The sequence below is a fragment of the Coffea arabica genome, chromosome 2e (genome assembly GCF_036785885.1).
Source record: "Coffea arabica cultivar ET-39 chromosome 2e, Coffea Arabica ET-39 HiFi, whole genome shotgun sequence".
NCBI classification, from domain to species: Eukaryota; Viridiplantae; Streptophyta; class Magnoliopsida; order Gentianales; family Rubiaceae; genus Coffea; species Coffea arabica.
Genome location: NC_092313.1, coordinates 9,930,362 through 9,949,321, shown reverse-complemented (window position 1 = coordinate 9,949,321; position 18,960 = coordinate 9,930,362). Strand labels below are relative to the sequence as shown.

At 38.2% G+C, this 18,960-nt stretch overlaps 4 protein-coding genes, 1 long non-coding RNA gene and 1 other non-coding gene across 7 annotated transcripts; 5 read left to right on the top strand and 1 right to left on the bottom strand.

Annotated features, from left to right (window-relative positions):
* Positions 1-2,153: 2,153 nt before the first annotated feature.
* On the bottom strand, positions 2,154-4,734 carry LOC140037185 (uncharacterized). Its single transcript, XR_011841113.1, has 3 exons — positions 4,186-4,734; positions 3,212-3,270; positions 2,154-2,398 (listed from the first exon to the last, which is right to left on the bottom strand). It is a non-coding gene; the product is annotated as an uncharacterized lncRNA (long non-coding RNA).
* Positions 4,735-5,935: 1,201 nt separating this feature from the next.
* TRNAL-UAG (transfer RNA leucine (anticodon UAG)) lies at positions 5,936-6,015 on the top strand. The gene has a single exon. It is a non-coding gene; the product is annotated as a tRNA-Leu (tRNA).
* Positions 6,016-8,892: 2,877 nt separating this feature from the next.
* On the top strand, positions 8,893-10,721 carry LOC113730831 (thiamine thiazole synthase 2, chloroplastic). The gene is made up of 2 exons (XM_027255778.2): positions 8,893-9,855; positions 10,269-10,721. The coding sequence occupies exons 1-2, from the start codon at positions 8,962-8,964 to the stop codon at positions 10,434-10,436; spliced, it is 1,062 nt and encodes a 353-aa protein (XP_027111579.2). The 5' UTR covers positions 8,893-8,961; the 3' UTR covers positions 10,437-10,721.
* Positions 10,722-10,860: 139 nt separating this feature from the next.
* LOC113728526 (pentatricopeptide repeat-containing protein At4g21170-like) lies at positions 10,861-13,107 on the top strand. The gene has a single exon (XM_027252924.2). The coding sequence runs from the start codon at positions 11,094-11,096 to the stop codon at positions 12,822-12,824; it is 1,731 nt and encodes a 576-aa protein (XP_027108725.2). The 5' UTR covers positions 10,861-11,093; the 3' UTR covers positions 12,825-13,107.
* A 400-nt stretch (positions 13,108-13,507) lies between these two features.
* LOC113730829 (probable dolichyl-diphosphooligosaccharide--protein glycosyltransferase subunit 3B) lies at positions 13,508-17,798 on the top strand. 2 transcript variants are annotated; one of them, XM_072078838.1, is made up of 2 exons: positions 13,508-14,709; positions 17,625-17,798. In XM_072078838.1, the coding sequence occupies exon 1, from the start codon at positions 13,621-13,623 to the stop codon at positions 14,650-14,652; it is 1,032 nt and encodes a 343-aa protein (XP_071934939.1). In that variant the 5' UTR covers positions 13,508-13,620; the 3' UTR covers positions 14,653-14,709; positions 17,625-17,798. The 2 variants fall into 2 exon arrangements, with proteins under 2 accessions (XP_071934939.1, XP_071934940.1); XM_072078839.1 differs by lacking the exon at positions 17,625-17,798 and adding an exon at positions 16,169-16,297.
* Positions 17,671-18,469, top strand: LOC113733476 (nuclear transport factor 2B). The gene is made up of 2 exons (XM_072078841.1): positions 17,671-17,973; positions 18,204-18,469. Exons 1-2 carry the CDS (start codon positions 17,671-17,673, stop codon positions 18,276-18,278), a joined length of 378 nt encoding a protein of 125 aa, XP_071934942.1. The 3' UTR covers positions 18,279-18,469.
* Positions 18,470-18,960: the final 491 nt, after the last annotated feature.

The following is an 18,960-nucleotide window of genomic DNA, read 5'->3' as shown; positions in this document are numbered from 1 at the left end:
AACTAAGAGGTGGGGTCAACATGTTGGATTCGAAGAAGGCTAGTGCATTTGATTGGTCTTCGTCAAAAAAAAAAAAAAAAAAAAAGAAAGTTCTTGGGGTTTGACAACTGGATTTTAGTGGTCAGGGACATCAAAGACAACCAAGAAACAACTTGTTATTCCCCCCCGCCCCCCCTCCCCCGGCGGGGGCGGCGGCCACCGGCCATTTGATCCAGTGGTTATCACCTTCTTTGGTGCTACTGGAGGTCAGGGGTTCAATTCCTACATTCCCTCAAATTTGTCATAATATGTGGCTGGTCTTAGTTGACCATCTCTCCTTGCCTCTTTCTCCTAGATTAGGCTAGTTTAGATTATAAGACTTCTATCGTTGTAAATAAAAAAAAAAAAAAAGATTTCCCCCACCTCTTCTTTTTTTTTTTAAAAAAAAATAGCTTGTGTTTGCAGAATTGCAGGATGTTGCAGGAGGAGTAAAATAGGGATCCGGGGCTGGAACGGTTGCTCTGATAACCGTTTCGGAAGGTATAACACCATTTACATTCGGTGTAATATCATCTGTACAAGATGTAACAATAGAACAATAGCGAGTAATACTAGAACAACATTTTTGTAGATCTCATACGACGTGAAAATTGAATTACAAGGAGTGATCTGAGCCGCACAAATTTTTTTAATCTAGTCATGACCGTGAACCTTCCGGAACGGCTCCGTAGTATAGATCATTCTCTAAGTTGAGTTCTCAAAAGAATAATAGTCAAGAGTCGACGCCTTCAATTAAGGCTAAGGACGCTGCATCTGCTACTTTGTTCCACTTTTTAACACCTTTGACTTTGCTGTCTCTTTCTTTTCCTTTTGACGTGGAATCAAAATATTTGAACCATTTTTTATTATAATTAAAACTGTTTTAATGCAGCAACAAGTCTTTAAACTACCAAAAATGCTTATTCTCATAACCAGATCTAGCAATTATGTTTAAATCTGCCTTTGACTTCTCAATATTTTGAAAGGAAGACTTCTTTTGAATCAACTTAAAAAAAGCTTTTCACAAATGAAGCACTATGCATTAGTTTTTTTCCTTTTTTTTTTCAGATCCGCGTATTGCTAATTGTGTTTTGAATCAGTATTAGCGAGGCTAATTTTTTGCTGAAAAATTACAGTAAACATTTTTTAAAATGCGATGTATGTGAAATAAATTAATGTGATTCAGGAATGTGCGAAAAAAATTATTTACAGAAAATGAAATTCTTTTTTTTTTCTTTTGGAAAAACAACAATGCAAACAACTAACAAATGAGAACGGGCCAAAGCAAACACAGTAGATTAGACAAATCATTCCGCTAAAAAGCAGTGAAATTGTACTTAAAAAGAAGTGCTTGTAACCAGATTAACCACCTTTCCCCTCCTTCACGTTACCCTAAAAAGGTCTGAAAACCCAATTTTTTTTCCGACCGCACCGACGACGAGGTTTAAAATAAAAAACATATGCAGTCCCACTCCCACGTGAAAGCTGAAACCTCACGAGCGATCCAGCTTCGCTATCAGAGGGTTTGCAAAATCTCAACCGTCGGATTGATAAGTCGACGATGCCGGGGAATGCAAGAAAACCATAGTGGTCCCGCATCTGAATAATTGGGGAGTATTTTTAATTAGAAACCGAGTAGTTTATGTGAGGAAATGTATAATTGCATTGGATCGATGGATCCATTAGCTTTAATCAAATAAAGTGGGGGCATAATCCGTTGATTTGAAAGGTACCTTGATTTTCACGGCATGTTTTTTTTTTTCTTTTCCTTTATGGAATTTCATGGTAACAATTATGTGACCTCAACTAGGGGTGCAAACGAGCCGAGTCGAATCGAGTTTTGAATTTATCGAGCTCGAGCTCGTCAAGCTCGAAAAATAAAGCTCAAGCTCGGCTCGATGTAGAAAAAAGAAAACTCGAGATCGACTCGTTTATAGCTCGCGAGCCTAGCTCGAATTCTGGCTCGCGAATAGCTCGAGTTCCGCTCGATTTTCTGGCTCACGAATAGCTCGAAATCAGCTCGATTTCTAGCTCGTTAGGAGCTCGAGTTCGAACTCGAAAATAGCTCGAAAATTTCTGGAAATTTAAGCAAGAAAACAGCAATTTTGTCCGCATATTTTTGACAAAATTTAGCATGATAATAACAATTTTTCACATATTCTTGATCTTGAGGCCTACAAATTATGCACTAATACAATCATAAATGTCCAAATATCCACTAATACAAATCATCCAAAAATATCCAGATGCCCACTAATACAAATTATCCAAATTTCCACAAATATCCACTAATACAAATTAAAAGCAGCTTGTTGTCCACAAGAACCAAGGCATGACATGAAGCGAGAATTAGTCCACCAACTCCAACTCCAGAAAATTCCTAAAGGTTAAAAGAATCATAAGAAAAACGATTTGGCAAAAATGCAAATGCCAAATAAGAATGAAACCATCAATCAAAGAAATGAAATGCGTGATAACCAGCAATACACACAGAACTCATGCGTGATAACTAAATGGAGATATACTAATAACAGAAAACTCATACCCAATGAGTTATAGATGACGCAAATGAAATACATGACAAAAGAAGATCAAATGTGAGATGCAAAAAGTATAACAATTTCCAAGATGATATAAACCATTTGCATCATTAAATTTCATAAACATGTGAAAGAAATCAACTTATTAGTACAAGCAAATCACGCAACTATCATTATTGACATTATTCATCTATATGAAAAGAATATCAAATCTTCGAATCCTTAAAGAAACCATAAGTTAACAGGAGCACAAGGGTGCCTACATCATAAGATGTTTGTTCATCTACATGATCGTAGTCATTGTTAGCCTGCTGCATTGCGCAAGAATGGTAAAACAGATCAATAGAATAGCAAAGTTTCTTCCATGTAATCGAAAGGGCACCAATTTCCCATGCAATTGCACAAGCTGTTAAAAAAAAGACAAAAAACAGCAATAGAAAACAATATATTGCTCCTTGCATTAGGCGCAAGATGTCCCCTACTGCCTTAATTTCCTACTGGAACAAACTCAACACAACACATAACCATCGCATATATGATTGCACTCCACCAGCGTTCTATAACCATCTGCAATTCTGCACTAACCTCTGTGATCTTAATACCATGAGTTAGAATTGGACAAAACTCTAAATAGAAAATTAAAGGTAAATTACCTCAAACATCTCCGAAGTCAAGAAATAGGCAACACAATCTCTTGTCTATCCTTCAATTTCTGGAAAAACAAAAAAATAAAATAAAAGAAATTAAGAAATAGTAAGGCCGAATTTAAATATTATGTGTGAACCACAAGGACCTTTTTATCAATGTTTCACTGTGTAAGTATTGCATTCTTTTTAATTATTCAACTCAAAAGCTTCAAACAAGATAGTGAACCAATTTATAAGAGATAAAAGGAAATCTACATTTAGTAGCTCTATTATTATATATAGATACTTAATTCAACAAATCTATAATCCAGTAACATATATATATGTGTGTGTGTGTGTGTGTATTTCTTGTTAAAATACTAACTGAAACCTCATTTCAACCCCTAAAGAATTTTTCTATAGTCAAATCCTGCAGAGGTAAAATATGGTACTTTCTTCACCTTACCAAATGCAATTAGTTTCTCCTTTGACGTCTAAGCAAAACTCCACCAACCATTTCAAGTTTGTAAGTTCCAAAGTTTTCAGGTCTCAAAAAACTGAAAAAGTTCAATAACAATAGAAATTATTGAACTCGGAAGTGTGTCATGCATTTCAATAAAATGTAAAATTCAGATTTATTACAGCAATGTGCATTCAACCAAAATTGAAACTGATGACTTGGCAAATTGATTACGGAAATAACCAACTAAAAGTAGACCATCATTCATTTTCTCAGTTAGCTCCTCCAAATCATCAAAGATGATGAGAGCAATTAAGGTGTAATTATGACACCAAATACTCCGAAAGAAAGGCAAATCAGTCAAAAACCTGCTGAGGTACCATTATAGTGCATATCATTGTCCAGTGAGTGGGATAGAATATTAATTGTCCCTTTTAATTATGTTTCTTGATCACCATTCCAGATTAATAGAATTTTCATTATACAAATTGTTGAATTAAACGGCGCATTAAGTAGAAAGAAAAAGAAGCTAAGTACATACCTGCAAAAATCTAGGAAAAGCTCGGTGGGTTGCGCACTTGCTCGCTGGAAAAGCTTAGAAAAAATCCGGAGATAGGAATTCACTGAGAAGCTGGTTGGGTTCGTCAGTCAGCCTCGTTGAAGTGGTTGGGTTCCGAAAGCTGGTTGGGTTGCCTATGTGGAGCTGGTGGAAGCGGTGGAGAAACTGGAGATGGAGCTAGTAGAAGCAGATATGGCAGTAACGGGGAATTGGGAGTTTGGGACTTCCCATGGTTTCAAGAGGGTTGCCTTTCTGGCTCCGTGCATACTGGGATGAATCTGGTGTTTTCGATTCTCAGGTAAGGGACCCGAGTGCCCCCGCTCATTGGAGCTGCACTTGCGACAGAGTTAGGACTGAGGACAGTCAGCAGAGAAAACTTGGAGGTTGCTGAGGAGCTAGCGGAAGTGGTGGAGGTGGAGCTAGCAGAGATGGCGGTAGCGGAAGTACGAATTAGGAGTTTGGCAGTGGGACAGTCGGTCGGCGGAGCCAGAGGAAGAAGATTGATCCAAGGAAGTGAAGAAAGAAAATTGGGTAACCTAACCTAATAGAGGAAATTGTAAATTTTAATTGATTCAGGGGTATATTTGTAATTTCACACTGACTCGAGCCTAACGAGCGGCTCGTCGAACTATCGAGCCAAAGAAACGAAGGCTCGAGCTCACCTCGTTTGTCTTAACGAACGGCTCGAGCTCGGCTCGAGCTCGGTCAACACGAGCTCGAGCCGAGCTTTGACTCGAGCTGCTCGCGAGCAGCTCGAGTCGCCTGCAGGCCTAACCTCAACCCAGCATAGTCCTTGTTTGGATTGCATTTCTCTGGATTTTTTTTTAATAAAAAATTTACTATAACAATTTGATAAATGTGAGATAAAAGAATAATTAGAAAATATGTTCACAGAAAAAGTTACAATTTTTCTTTGAAAAATTGCTATTCAAACAAGGCCAAATGGAAGCTATTTTTTGTTTACTTTTTTAGTCGTCAATATTTTTTCTGGTGTCTAGGTACAAGTTCAAACATGGTTAGGATGTGTTTGATTCAACTGAATTAAAACCAAATTGAAATGACAATATAATGGAATTGTAATTCTGTAACCCTTTCGGTGTTTTTTCTTCTTCTGTTGATGCGAAGTGAGTATTGTACAAGACATTTATGCTACCAACAGAATATATTGTTTATAAAGAAATAAGGAGTGCAAATTGTTCATTCCCCACAATGTCACTGGTTAGAAGTGTTTTTTCTTAAAGGGTTTAACGCGTTTGAATATCAACCATTTTACGTGTTGGCTGATAAAGTGGGAAGTATTGTAAGTGGTATTTTAAATTCCTATTTTTTTTCTTTAAAAGCAAAAGGGAGAAAAAAAAAAAAAGAAATGCAACTACAAAAAAGTGCCATAGCAATATAATCAAATTTTATGAGGAGAGCAATATAACCAGGTTCATGATCATAATATATAATTCAAAAGTAGATACAAGCTGAAAGTTACATAGAAACACATACATATTTTCAAAATAAAGTCACAAAGTATGCCATCTAACACAAACAAAGCGACAACTAAAACATGTCAAAAGTTTTTTTTTTTTTGTTAAAAAAGGAATTATGTTTTATGACCTCTTGAAAGAAGAAGAAGAGTCCTGGAAAGCAGAATGGTAATGAGAGAGTCAGTCGATTTCTGTGATTTATCCACCTTTTTACAACTTTAGCCATGTCATTTGACGTTTTACTCTTGCACGCTACTGACAGTTTGGCCGAGTGGTCTAAGGCGCCAGATTTAGGCTCTGGTCCGAAAGGGCGTGGGTTCAAATCCCACAGCTGTCAATCGTTGCTCAACGTATGATATATGTTTTGCTATTTCTTGGTTGCCACAATAAACCCCATCAATTTCGATTCAGGGGCTGCCAGAGTTGTCCTAAGTAAGACATTTTTTGTCTCTTAGTACAAAATGTTTAATTAACATTCAAATGTTCAACTGTGGCATCCAATTCAAGGGTTTGTTTGGATTATAGTTTATTTGTTAATTTATATTTGATTGCATCATTAATATATTTTTATTTTATATATATTATATTATATTATATAACTGCTACGGTATTTTTTTCAATAAAATTCTTGCAACATACCGTAAGAGTGTTCTTGAAATCAGACTAACTGTTAAATTGCGTAAAACTTCTTTTGTTAGGACTTCAAAAATACCAAAATCTTGCGAGTGGGGGTGAACATGAGCCTGCCTAAGTGCTTAACCACTCGACATTACTAGTTGACTTGACATCGCTGGACAAAATGTAGCTCGAGATTAGTTTGTTACTTAATCAAACTTAACCTAAACAACTTCTTTCTTCGTCAAGTTTGCGAATCAACTTGGCAAGTATATAGTGTAAAAAGTCATAATCTATACACGAGTGATGGCAATTGAGATTCACTCGAGTTTGAGTTGATAAAAACTCGTTCACGTTGTAAGTCCATTATACTTCGTGATCAAGCCAAGTTCTATGGCATCTCCTTTAAGTGCTCTAATTAAGAGCCTATGAATTCCTCAAATCAAGTTGTTCAAGATTGTAATTTATATTTTAGACAATTATCATGATAAATGGAGATTAATCACAAGAATTCACTTCCATGTATGGATTGGTGCATCTAAACATGTTTTAGTATGATTCTAAACTAATTTTGAATGTTGTAGTGTTTGGTTTATTTAGACTTGTCAAAAAAAATTTTAAGCACACTTTGGAATACAGATAGAAATACTAATTAAAAGAATAACTAAATATGAACACTTTAATGTTTGGTCTGTTTAGACTTGGCATCCCTACTTGTAAATTTTAGTTTAGTGAAGCAAAACTATTTTTTTTTTCACTTAGGGGTATTCCAAACTTTCACCCAAACTAATCTCCTAAAGTATTGTAAAGTCTTGCCCCAAGAACACACAGTGAGGTAGCATACAGGGATTAATCAGAGGACCTGTTGATAACTACTAGATTACGAAACCAGTCGAACTACCCGCGGGTCGAAACAAAAACCATTTAAACCGGAAAAAATAGAGAGAGAGAGAGAGAACTGCTTGTGAGTCGCACTTTTGGTTCTCTATATATGCTGGATACTAAAAAATTTTCTTACCTCTATATCACATTAAAATGTAATATTTAGTTGATTAAAAAAAAGAAATATTTAGTATTATTCACGTAATTTAGTATGGGCTGAAACTTTGCTTAGTATGGTCTGGAGTCTCTGGACCCTGATGAAGTACCTTTCGACAGAACAGTCCACTATTGTTTACATCGTTCTGCATTAGTAACATAACACAATGGAATACAATTCCCTTCCCTTAGCGTATGGTTACATAGGAGTAAAAAGTGTGGTAGTTAGAAAGAGTAGAAACAACATCAAGAGAGTTTGAGACAAAGAGTGTGTTGGATTGTAAATTATTTGAGATATTTTTACTGTAATACTTTTTGTGATGCGATGTATGTGATATAAAAAGATAATTAGGAAGATAAAAAGTGTATTGAAAATTGTAATGGTGGTATAAACAAATATATTTGGACAAATAATCTCCTATCCAAAAGGCTTAAACGACCGTAGGACATTTATATTCGCAAACTCTCAATACATGGGTCTCAGAAATAGGAGTTAGAAAATTAAAAATTAAGCCTGATTATCAGACAATTCCAGTTGCGATATATTTTTGCCTAAATTCATTGTACTAGGGTCAAAGAGATATAAATATGCCCGTTTCAATGGTTGCAAAAATTAATATTGATGTATGGAATTTGTAACCTAAAACATCAATAAATAATTTTGGGATCATAGTTTATTTTTGAGATAATTTCAGGAACCTCCTCTGAATTTTCTAACAGTTGCACTACTGGCCTTCCCTAAGGTATAAAAAATAATCAAAGAGGGCCTCTCAATGCTCACCTCGAGCATGAAAAAATAACTTTAGTACCCTTGCAGCTTACAAGATATTTGGCAACTATGTGGACATAATCACTTAAATTGCTAATAAACCAAATTAATAAAATGCACCACAATTGTAAGTTGTAACTAAAAAATTTTAATTTGCCATGAGAAAAGGGGGCCAATTGAAGGTACATTTTCCTGGTTGATATGCTTCACAAGCAAAAAAAAAAAAAAAAGAAAAGTGAAAAATAGAGAAATAGACTCTTTGTTTTTTTTTTTTTTGGCTCAGGAGGCTTCAAGTGGACCAAAAATGCTCTTTGATGCTTGTCAAAATTCATAATATTGATTTTGAGCTTCTTAATTAAGGTAAGAGGGCAATATTTTTTTTAATGTAGAAGTTATCCCATTGTTGTAAATTTCTAAATATTATTGCTTCTTGATCATGCTAAATAATGGCCCTGCAGCTGCAAGTGAATATATAATAAATTTGTTGGAGTAAATAATGGCCCACATTTTTTCTTCAAGTACCACATTTCCTTTCTCACATTGGAGCAAGAGGCCTGCTGGAAAAGGGAATCAACAGTGACAGGTGACTTGTCGCAGTAAATATCTGTTGGTGATGCTGTGATATTCCCCACGATCTCGATCGCACCAAACCGTTCTGAATCGTTCAATTTCTATCTTCTCTTCTTCAACCCTACACGTTCACTGCTTTGCCCCCACATCTCTAGATCTTTCTCTTAGATATTTTGAACAACTTTTTTTCCTCCCTATAAATCTTGTTACACTATCCTCTCTTCTCATCACCCTAAGTTCTTGACCCTTCGCCTAAAACCCTCTTGCAAAGAATTCCATCCACTAATTTCAATGGCAACCATGGCTACAACTCTCACCTCTTCTCCTAAGCCATCATTCTTAGAGACCAAGTCCTCTTTCCATGGCTCCCCTATCCTTTCTCGTGTTCTGCCGGTCAAGTCTAGCCCGCAAAACTTCTCGGTTACAATGTCTGCATCCACTCCACAGTACAACATTGATGCCTTCAAGTTTCAACCAATTCAAGAATCCATTGTTTCGCGAGAAATGACTAGGAGATACATGACGGACATGATCACCTACGCGGATACTGATGTTGTGGTGGTTGGCGCTGGCTCTGCGGGGCTCTCTTGCGCCTATGAGATCAGCAAGAACCCCAACATCCGTGTCGCGATTATTGAACAATCTGTTAGCCCTGGCGGCGGTGCATGGCTTGGTGGGCAGTTGTTTTCCGCCATGGTTGTGAGGAAACCGGCTCACAAGTTCTTGGATGAGCTTGAGGTCGAATATGATGAGCAAGATAACTATGTGGTTATCAAGCACGCGGCTTTGTTCACCTCCACTATCATGAGCAAGCTCTTGGCTCGGCCTAATGTGAAGTTGTTCAATGCTGTTGCTGCTGAGGATTTGATTGTGAAGGGTGGAAGAGTGGCTGGAGTTGTGACCAACTGGGCTTTGGTTTCGATGAACCATGACACACAATCTTGCATGGATCCTAATGTCATGGAGGCTAAAGTGGTGGTCAGCTCTTGTGGTCATGACGGACCTTTTGGAGCCACTGGGGTTAAGAGGCTCAAGAGCATTGGAATGATTGACAGTGTTCCGGGGATGAAGGCTCTTGACATGAATACTGCAGAGGATGCCATTGTCAGGCTTACTAGGGAGATCGTTCCGGGGATGATTGTCACTGGCATGGAAGTTGCAGAGATTGACGGAGCCCCAAGAATGGTAATGCCTTTTACCTAAATTATGACTACCTTTTATATCTGTTCTTAATTTGACATGTAATTATATTTATTGGATGAATGGCCTAGAAATTTTATGCTCCAAATTCAACTTGTCAGCTAGGTTACAAAAGACCACATCTAATCAAATTTTGCCATATCATCTGATAAGTTGTAGCTTTGTCCACCTCAGTTCTCCCTCAACGTAGTTCCAGGTTAGGTGGAGAAATGGATCCTGTTAAACAATCTGAATAGGTATCGTTGAAGTAAAATTACTACTGTTCCAATAGGTTAAGATCATTTGCCTTTTGTTATCTTGGACAATTGGGTTCTTTCATATCTAATGTAACTGCGTATTTGTTGATGACAAGTTGAAAATGGTGCTAAAATTGGTGAGAATGGCTTGTAATGTTGCAGGGTCCAACATTTGGGGCAATGATGATATCTGGGCAAAAGGCGGCACATTTGGCATTGAGGGCATTGGGACAGCCAAATGCTCTAGATGGAACTCTAAGCGAAGTCAATACTGCTCAACCAGACCTAATCCTTGCGGCTGCAGAGACTGAAGAGGTTGTTGATGCTTAATTCCCATGAATAACATTTAGGTAATTGCGCAGGGAAATCAATCACCGAAAAGGACAACCAAATCCATGATCCTTTTTGTTAGGGGAAATAGGATGATTAATGTTAGACGCGACAGTGGAATGTGTACTGCTTTAGCTGCTAGTACCATGACATTGCCTTTGCCACATCTATTCTCATTATTGGGCATAGCATCTAGTATGATGTGAACCGGAGAATAATGCTATATGTACAATGGAGAGGATGTTGAGGATTGAATAAAACATATGTGGCAAAGATTTGTGTGCATTTATTAGCAAGTTTACGCTTCAACAACTCAGTAATCTAATGTTCCAGATCAGAACAAGAATGTACAATGGAAAAGGTCCAAATAAATCTCATTTGCTCGAGTGTTCTGTTCAACTCCGAAGGAATTGCAGATTCACTTATTTCATCCTAAATTTAGGGTGTGTACTAAAGTTGCCTGCTGTTTAGAATACTATGTGAACAGTTTTTTATTGGCAATCAATCTAAGACAAAACTGAGCCGTGATCAAATATTTTAAGTCCCACATTTGGGTATACCAAACCTCGCTGTCAATTCTCAAAGGCGCTCGTTTAACTTCGTTTCCTCGACGTATATAGTTCCCTTGAAACCTCAGCTCGCTGAACCAAAATCCAAATGCCTCTCCCCAAAGAATACAAAATCTTGATCAGAAACCTCTCAAGTTCAGCATCAGAAAGCTCAAATTGGAGAACACGAGTCCAAGAAAGCCAACTGACCACCCAAGTCTCGTCAATCCTCTTGCAAAGACAGACAAAATACTGGGCACCACTTCTTAAGTCCACCCTCAAACTCACCAAATTACACCCTTCTCTCTTCCTACGAGTCCTCGAAAACACTAAAAGTTCCCCTCAGATGTCCCTCACCTTCTTCAACTGGGCCAAGAAGAATCTTGATTTCCAACCTGACCTCAAAAGCCAGTGCAAGCTGACCCATTTGCTTGTTGGGTATGGACAAGCCGAGCTTGCAAAACCCATCTTGGATTCTATAATCCTAGACTACCCATTAGGCCGAATCGTGAGTTGTTTTCATAAAGTTGCTAACTTTGAGACGTGTTCCCCTGTTTTATGCTCTGTTCTTGAGGGTTATTGCCGTAGGGGATTATTTTTGGAAGCTTTAGAAGTTTATTGGAAAGCTAAAAAACTGGGGACCGGTACGGTTTCAGTTTATACTTGTAATGCATTGCTAAGTTTGCTGCAAGATAAGAATGAGGTCAGACTGGCTTGGTGTTTTTATGGTTCAATGATTCGAAATGGGGTCTCAGAAAATCCGTTTACCTGGTCTGTTGTTGCCAGGATTCTTTGTAAAGACGGGAAATTTGAGAGAATTCGCAGGATTTTGGATATGGGAATATGTAATCCTTCGGTTTACAGCTTGATAATTCAGAATTACAGTGAGAGAGGGAAGTTTGATGCTACATTTGATTATGTAGTTCAAATGCATGATAAAAAGCTCGATCCAAGCTTTAGTATTTATAGCTCGATTCTTGATGCTGCTTGTAAATATCAAGATGAGAAAGTGATTAACGTGGTAATGGCAGTTATGAAAGACAAGGGGTATCTACCAAAAGGTCTTATTTTGCATTACGATTCAATTATCCAAAAGGTTGCTGATTTGGGGAAGACATATGCAGCAGGTTTGCTTTTTGATAGAGCCTGTGCTGAGAAGGTTGAATTGCTCGATGCTACTTATGGATGTATGCTAAGAGCATTGTCCAATGATGGCAGAATGAAGGATGCTAGTAGAATGTATGGTGTTGTGCGAGAGAGAAAAATGGTGGTGAAAGATAGTTGTTACTATGCATTTGTCAATGGTCTTTGCACACAGACACCATCAAAAGAAATACATGACTTGCTAAAAGATGTGATAGGTAAAGGATTTGATCCTTGTGTAGCACAGCTATCCGAACATATTAAGGCTCAGTGCGAACACTGTAGGTGGAAAGAAGCTGAGGAGCTCTTAATTTTGATTCTAGACAAGGGGCTGCTGCTGCCAGATCCTGACTGTTGTTGCTCTTTAGTCAAGTATTATTGCTCTCGCAGGCAGATTGATTCAGCCATTATGTTGCACAATAAAATGAAGATGTTGGGAGGCAATTTTGATATCCCATCATATAACACACTTCTGAATAAGCTCTTCAAAGAAAGTAGGGTGGAAGAAGCCCTTGAGGTATTTGATTACATGACAATACATAAAATATTCAGCACTGAAAGTTTTGCAATCATGATCAGAGAGCTTTGTTATCTGAAAGAATTCAGGAAAGCCATGAAATTGCATGATGAAATGTTGAGATTGGGTCTTAAGCCTAATGGAAGAACATATAAACGCCTGATCTCTGGCTTTGGATGAATGCTTGCTGTTACTGAGCCACCTTTGTGCATATAGCTATATTCCCTATCTTAATTAGCACTTGGAATTTTAAGCTGCTGGCTGGAGATTAATAGGATTACCATGCTAGCATTTTGGTAGTTCTTCCCGTTTTAATGTATATGCATCCCTCCATCTGAGAGATCCAGGCTTTCACACTCAACAGAATTGAGCAGTGTTTAGGTAACTAAAATCGTCTATGCTGCCGGAGTTGCTCCTGCTGGCTCATGCAGGGAAGTTTCAAAAGGAAAACATATGTTCCCCATCACAGCATCACTTTGTTGTTATATAGTTTCTCCTCAAATCAGTGGTATTGTACTAGTATTATCTTTTCTGACTCTTTTTCCGAGTGGATATATACGTTACCAAAAAGAAACAAAAGAGTTAGACTAGTTTTTTCGGAGAATCAATTTAACTAAATGAGTGCTTCAAAGTTTTGCATTTTTAGAAACATATAATCAGGTCTGAAATCAAATTACCTGATTCATTAAGGTGGAGAAAGTAAAGTGCGATTTTCCATTTAGGTCTTAAAATAAAAAAAAAAATTACAAGAAAAATCTATCATTTTGGTCTTAAAATAATGGGAAAAAAAGAAAAAGAAAAAGAAAATTCAATACACCTCATCGTCTCTTTCTCCACCAATCAGCTTCCTCAAAAATCCAGCCAGTCAGTCAATAGACTCAGTGCACAAAGGCACCCTTGTTCTCTTGGGCTCCGGAGACTCGTTGAAAGTTGAAACCCTCTTCCTGATTCCTCCTCCACGATAGCAGGCAGCAAAATGGCCTACACAAAAACCCCAATCTTCGTCGTCCTCTTCCTCATCACCCTCCTCCCGATCTCCACCAATTCTCAAGACCCCACTTCGGATTTGCTCGCCCAGCTCGAATCCCTCCAATCCCAGTCCCCCAATGGCGGCGTTATCCATCTCACTGATTCCCTCCTCAAACGGATCCTATCCATTCCAGCTCCTCGTCCCTTTACTTTCCTCATCTTCTTTGACGCCCAACAACTCCACTCCAAACCCGAACTCTCCCTCCCGTCTCTCAAATCCGAGTTCTCCCTCGTCTCTAAATCCTTTTTAGCCAACAACCCTCCAGCTTCTCACTCAAAACTGTTCTTCTTCGACATTGAATTTCAAGAATCCCAGTCCTCTTTCGCCCTTTTCGGAGTAAATTCTCTGCCCCACATCAAACTTATCCCCGCTGAAGCCACCGATGTCAAGAAAGACTCCTTCCAGATGGATGCGTCAGATTTCTCGAGGCTCGCCGAATCCATGGCTGAATTTGTCGAGGCCAAAACGAAGCTGAGCATTGGGCCGATTGATCGCCCTCCTTTGATTTCTAAGAAGCAATTGATGTTTCTCGTTGCTGTTATTCTGATTTGGGCTCCATTCTTGGTGAAAAAAGTGATTTCTGGGAACACCCTTTTGCACAATAAGAGCGTTTGGATGACCGGAGCGATTTTCGTCTACTTTTTCAGTGTCTCCGGGTCAATGCATAACATAATTAGGAAAATGCCCATGTTTTTGGTTGATAGGAATGATCCTGGGAAGTTGGTTTTCTTTTATCAGGGGTCCGGGATGCAGTTGGGAGCTGAAGGGTTCGCGGTTGGGTTCTTGTACACTGTGGTGGGATTGTTGCTGGCTTTTGTTACTCATGTGCTTGTCTATGTGAGGAATAGGAATGCTCAGAGGTTGGTGATGATTTTTGTGATGTTTGTTTCCTTCTGGGCTGTTCAGAAGGTGGTCTTCTTGGATAATTGGAAGACTGGATATGGTATTCACGCTTACTGGCCAACAAGCTGGAAGTGATTGTGGTGATTGATTTGAGGCTGATTGACGTAGAGGCGCCTTAGCCATTGGCTTTGGGTAAGAGATTTGTACCAGTTTAGATTGTAAGACAGAGCAATTGATAAGGAAATTTAAGTGACGACATAAGACTTTACATTGTCTGTTTTATTTCTACTTAGGATGGATGTATACCTCACCGCTACCTGAGACTGCACTATATGTGCTGGTCGAAATTTTCAACACTGGCAATGTGCAACCTTTTCTCGTACTGATTTCATACTATGCCTTAAACAGTTTATTAAAAATTTTATGTTTGCAATGGCTGGATACTACCGTGCTTCATTCACTACTAGTGAGTTTCCAACAAGCATTTTCCCAGCCGTGTTTAGCTTTAGAATATACATTGTGAACTTGTTGAGTTACTTGTGTCTTAGTTCTTTCTCTTTTGTATTTATAGATGAATGTCTGCTTTCTTGTAATTCTGGGACTAATCTGTCAAATACTTTTGGATGTCCTTGTTGCGTGGTCTATCTTCTGAAATTTACACATTTAGATGATGTTTATAATTTGGTTAAAGAAAAGGGTAAGACTTCCTTTTGGCATAGGTAAAGCGGGAGGGGGTTTATTATGCTACATTTGGCACAAAGAATTGAGTTTTAGAATCCCCTTGTCCTGTTGTAGAGGCTAATAGATGAAGTGGAACTCTAATATCTTCTTTACTTTGTTTGAGATGCTTATTGATTCGACACAGTTGTGGTCATTAAAGGAGTAAAGCATAAAGGTTTCCAGTAATTATAAGTAACCTGCGAACTCTGTTTTCCAAATGTTCCCGCACCCCACCCCCCCCCCCCCCCCCGGGGGCCCGCAGGGAGAAAAAATTCCCCCATCCTCAATTACTATATTACGGGCATAGTAAGGATTTTTTTTTCGGACAAGTTGTTATAGGATCTTAGAAATGGAATAAATTTTTCTAAGAGGTGCCTAACTGGCAAAGGTAAAAGTGCTGAAAAGTATATAAATATATGAATGCCCCTTTCCAGGTGTGTTTAAATAAAAAACAAGAAACATGAACAAGATGATGGTGGAAAATCTGGATTTGAGAGCTGGTATCTCAGTTGATTTGGTTGCTCACTGTGCTTTGAGTTGATCATAATTCATAACCATTTTGGTTTGATTCTGAGCAATGAGTCAACTTTTGATAAAGACTCTGTATGTCTTAAGCAAATATTCTTAATTGGCATTGTCAATATATTTGGTGACTCTTAGCTTATCTTCTTTGTAATTTTTTGTTCTTTCTTGATTCCTTTGCTAAATTGAAGGAGGAGCTTCCTGGCACCCTTAAGCTTTTGCTGAATGGAATCATGGATGGCTTATGGATTTCTTCATTTTTTTTCTTTATTAGATGAGGCATCTACTTATAGTGCCCGTAGTTTCCTCACCCTCTCCCACACACACACACAGAGCCCCCCACCCCCCCCCCCCCCCTCCCAACCCAAAAAAAAAACTCTCTTCTTATTTGTCCATTTTAATTCGCCAGGAATTATGAGATTGAGGAGATAATCTCTGTTGAATTTGTCATGGTAACTCTGCATTTCATCTCAGTTAGAAGATGGTACAAGGATATAAGCTATGCCATTGATAACATGATTTTGTAGCTGCTTGGAGATATACTTTTCCCTGCTGTCCAGTCTTTTGCTAAATTCTTAGATGGACATGTGCCACCATGGACTGTGAGATGAGAATGTGGGACCTACATATTGGCTTACAGGTCCATGGTGGCACAAGTTCACCTAGGAATTATCTTCCAGTTTTAGATGATCTGTTGCCTTCTGTTCTCATGGACATAAAATAAGTTGTGATAAACTGATTGTGGTTTTGGGCATGACCCTATTAATTTAGGGTTGCTGTTGATTTTGTATCCGCATGAACTATAGCTTATGGATAATGATGTCATCCATTATCTCCATTTCCACACTGAGAGGAACTATAGCTTAATTATATCCAGCATGACTCTTGAGTTTGAAATTAGTGAATAGCAAGATGCTTTTACTTGGCAGTCAAAGACGTGCATTCTTTGGTGATAACGTCTTTGGCTTTTCAATGTTCTCTCACCTAGTTAAAGAATGAATCTTGTATTTTTAATGATGATAGTGGCAGTGGAGGATCTGCAGTTGTATCATAGTAGTCTACGAAGTCTTGATACGGTGAATAAAGCAATTTGTTATTTACCTTTGTTGAATCACAGCTCATCAAATTCGGGGAGAGGTTGAATCCTCTGGTGATTATGCATCCCAGTGCATTCTCAATAGCCCTGTTAAAACTGTTTTTGTCCATTGAGGTCGTCATATATAAATGTCTGGGCTCTTAAAGTTAGACAAGGCCATGTCGGTCATCACCATGATGAGTCGGAACTTACTTGTGATGAATGAAACCTTCCTCTGTGGACAGGAGAGTGCTTGGTTAGGCATGACAGGATAGAATGTTCAAAGTTGATGCAGTCTCTACATAATCTACGAGCAGAAAATGTTTATGGATGTTAAGGTCCATGTACTGGGATGTGGTGATAGTCTTATTAGCATAAGCATCAGCCAGGAAAACAAACTCTCGTCAAAATAAAGAATATATTCCTTCCCCAAGAAAGTAAACGGATCATTTTGCGTCTTGAAGACTTCCCTATGAGGGAAATCAACTTTCAAACAGCAGTTTTTCCTCCCGACACGTTCTTTTTCAATCTCTATGGATAAAGTTCTTCTGGGGCGGCAAAAAAGTCCTGTAAACGAAGAGGGGTCGGTTTGCTTCAGGCAGATGCTCTGTGCTAGATCGCATTACGCACCCCAAATTTAATAATGTCTTTTTTCACAACTTAGCGTAGCCATGCAGCAGACTGGGAGATGCCTTGAACGGCATATTCTATTTAATTGCCCTTGTGAACCTATCAAAATCATCATTTTTCTATTGTGTCATAGCTCATATAATCTTCACAACTGCTGCAGTTATTCTTCCTACAATTCTCAAAGTCCCGAGGGAAGAAAAGGAAAGATGGAAGAACAAGTTGAAATGGTGGGGAAAGCATTTGTGGATCATTACTACCACCTGTTTGATAATGACAGACCTTCTCTTGCTCTTCTGTACCAACCAACTTCCATGCTTACATTTGAAGGCCAAAAGATTCAGGGGACAGATAATATAATTGCAAAGTTGGTGCAATTGCCATTCCAGCAATGCCATCACGTAATTAGCACCATCGATTCTCAACCATCATCCTTTGCTGGAGGCATTTTAGTCTTCGTCAGTGGTACCCTCCAACTGCAAGGAGAGGACCATCCTCTAAGGTTTAGTCAGGTACGCATGAACTCCTCTTTTTTTTAAAAAAAAAAAAAAATTAATTCTTGCTGTAGAGTGTAGATGCATTTAAAAAATCACCCTTTGGTTTTATCTTTTAAACATTTTCTTGATTATTCCATAAATTGTTCATCTATAACAAGATACTTTATTCTTAGGATGCTGAAATCCATTTCTTGGGTTTTGTCCCATGTAGAAGAGTAACACATTTGTATGTCCATGGTATGCAGATGTTTCATTTGATACCCACGGTGGAAGGAAGCTTTTTCGTGTTGAACGACATATTTCGCCTCAACTATGCTTGAATACAGTCCTTTTCCTGGCAATTGATTCTTCCGATAAAGAAAACATGTGAAAATGAGAAAAGGTTGCCCTGTGAAGTTCGATCGTGATTGTTGTTTTGTTCCAGAAATCTGATATGCTAAATATATTGTTGTGTCTCACATTGTTTTACGCGAGGCAGATTTAAATGGAGTAAATATCAGATTCGTAAGGATTTTTTGGACTAACTCTGCAAAGTCTAGTCTGTATGCCAGCAGCCAACAAGTAACAACATGCATTTAGGGACTGGATTAGTTTCGTCAAAATCACAAGGGACCAAATTGGTTCATTCATTTTACGAACATGAGTGTGTTTTTGTTGATAAAACAAAAGGGACTATATTCTATATTGGGACTAAGATATCTATTATCCCTTCCGAAAATATCACAAAATCAACCTAGTATTGAATCCACGCAAATGCAAGAAGACGATTGACTCTTTTTTTTTTTTTTTTAAGGCCAAGACAATTGAAGTTATGAACAGGATCAAGAATCGTTACTCTTTTGACACAAAAAAAGGTTTAGAAAATTTCCTTTCCTGTGTCGAAGACTAAGAAGACGGATAATCTCTTCTAGAAGAGATTGTTTGTTTAAGTAACCATACGAAATGTGGAAGAGGAAACACTGTACTGTACCTTAATGTGTGTCCTTTAAAGAAAACTAGCAA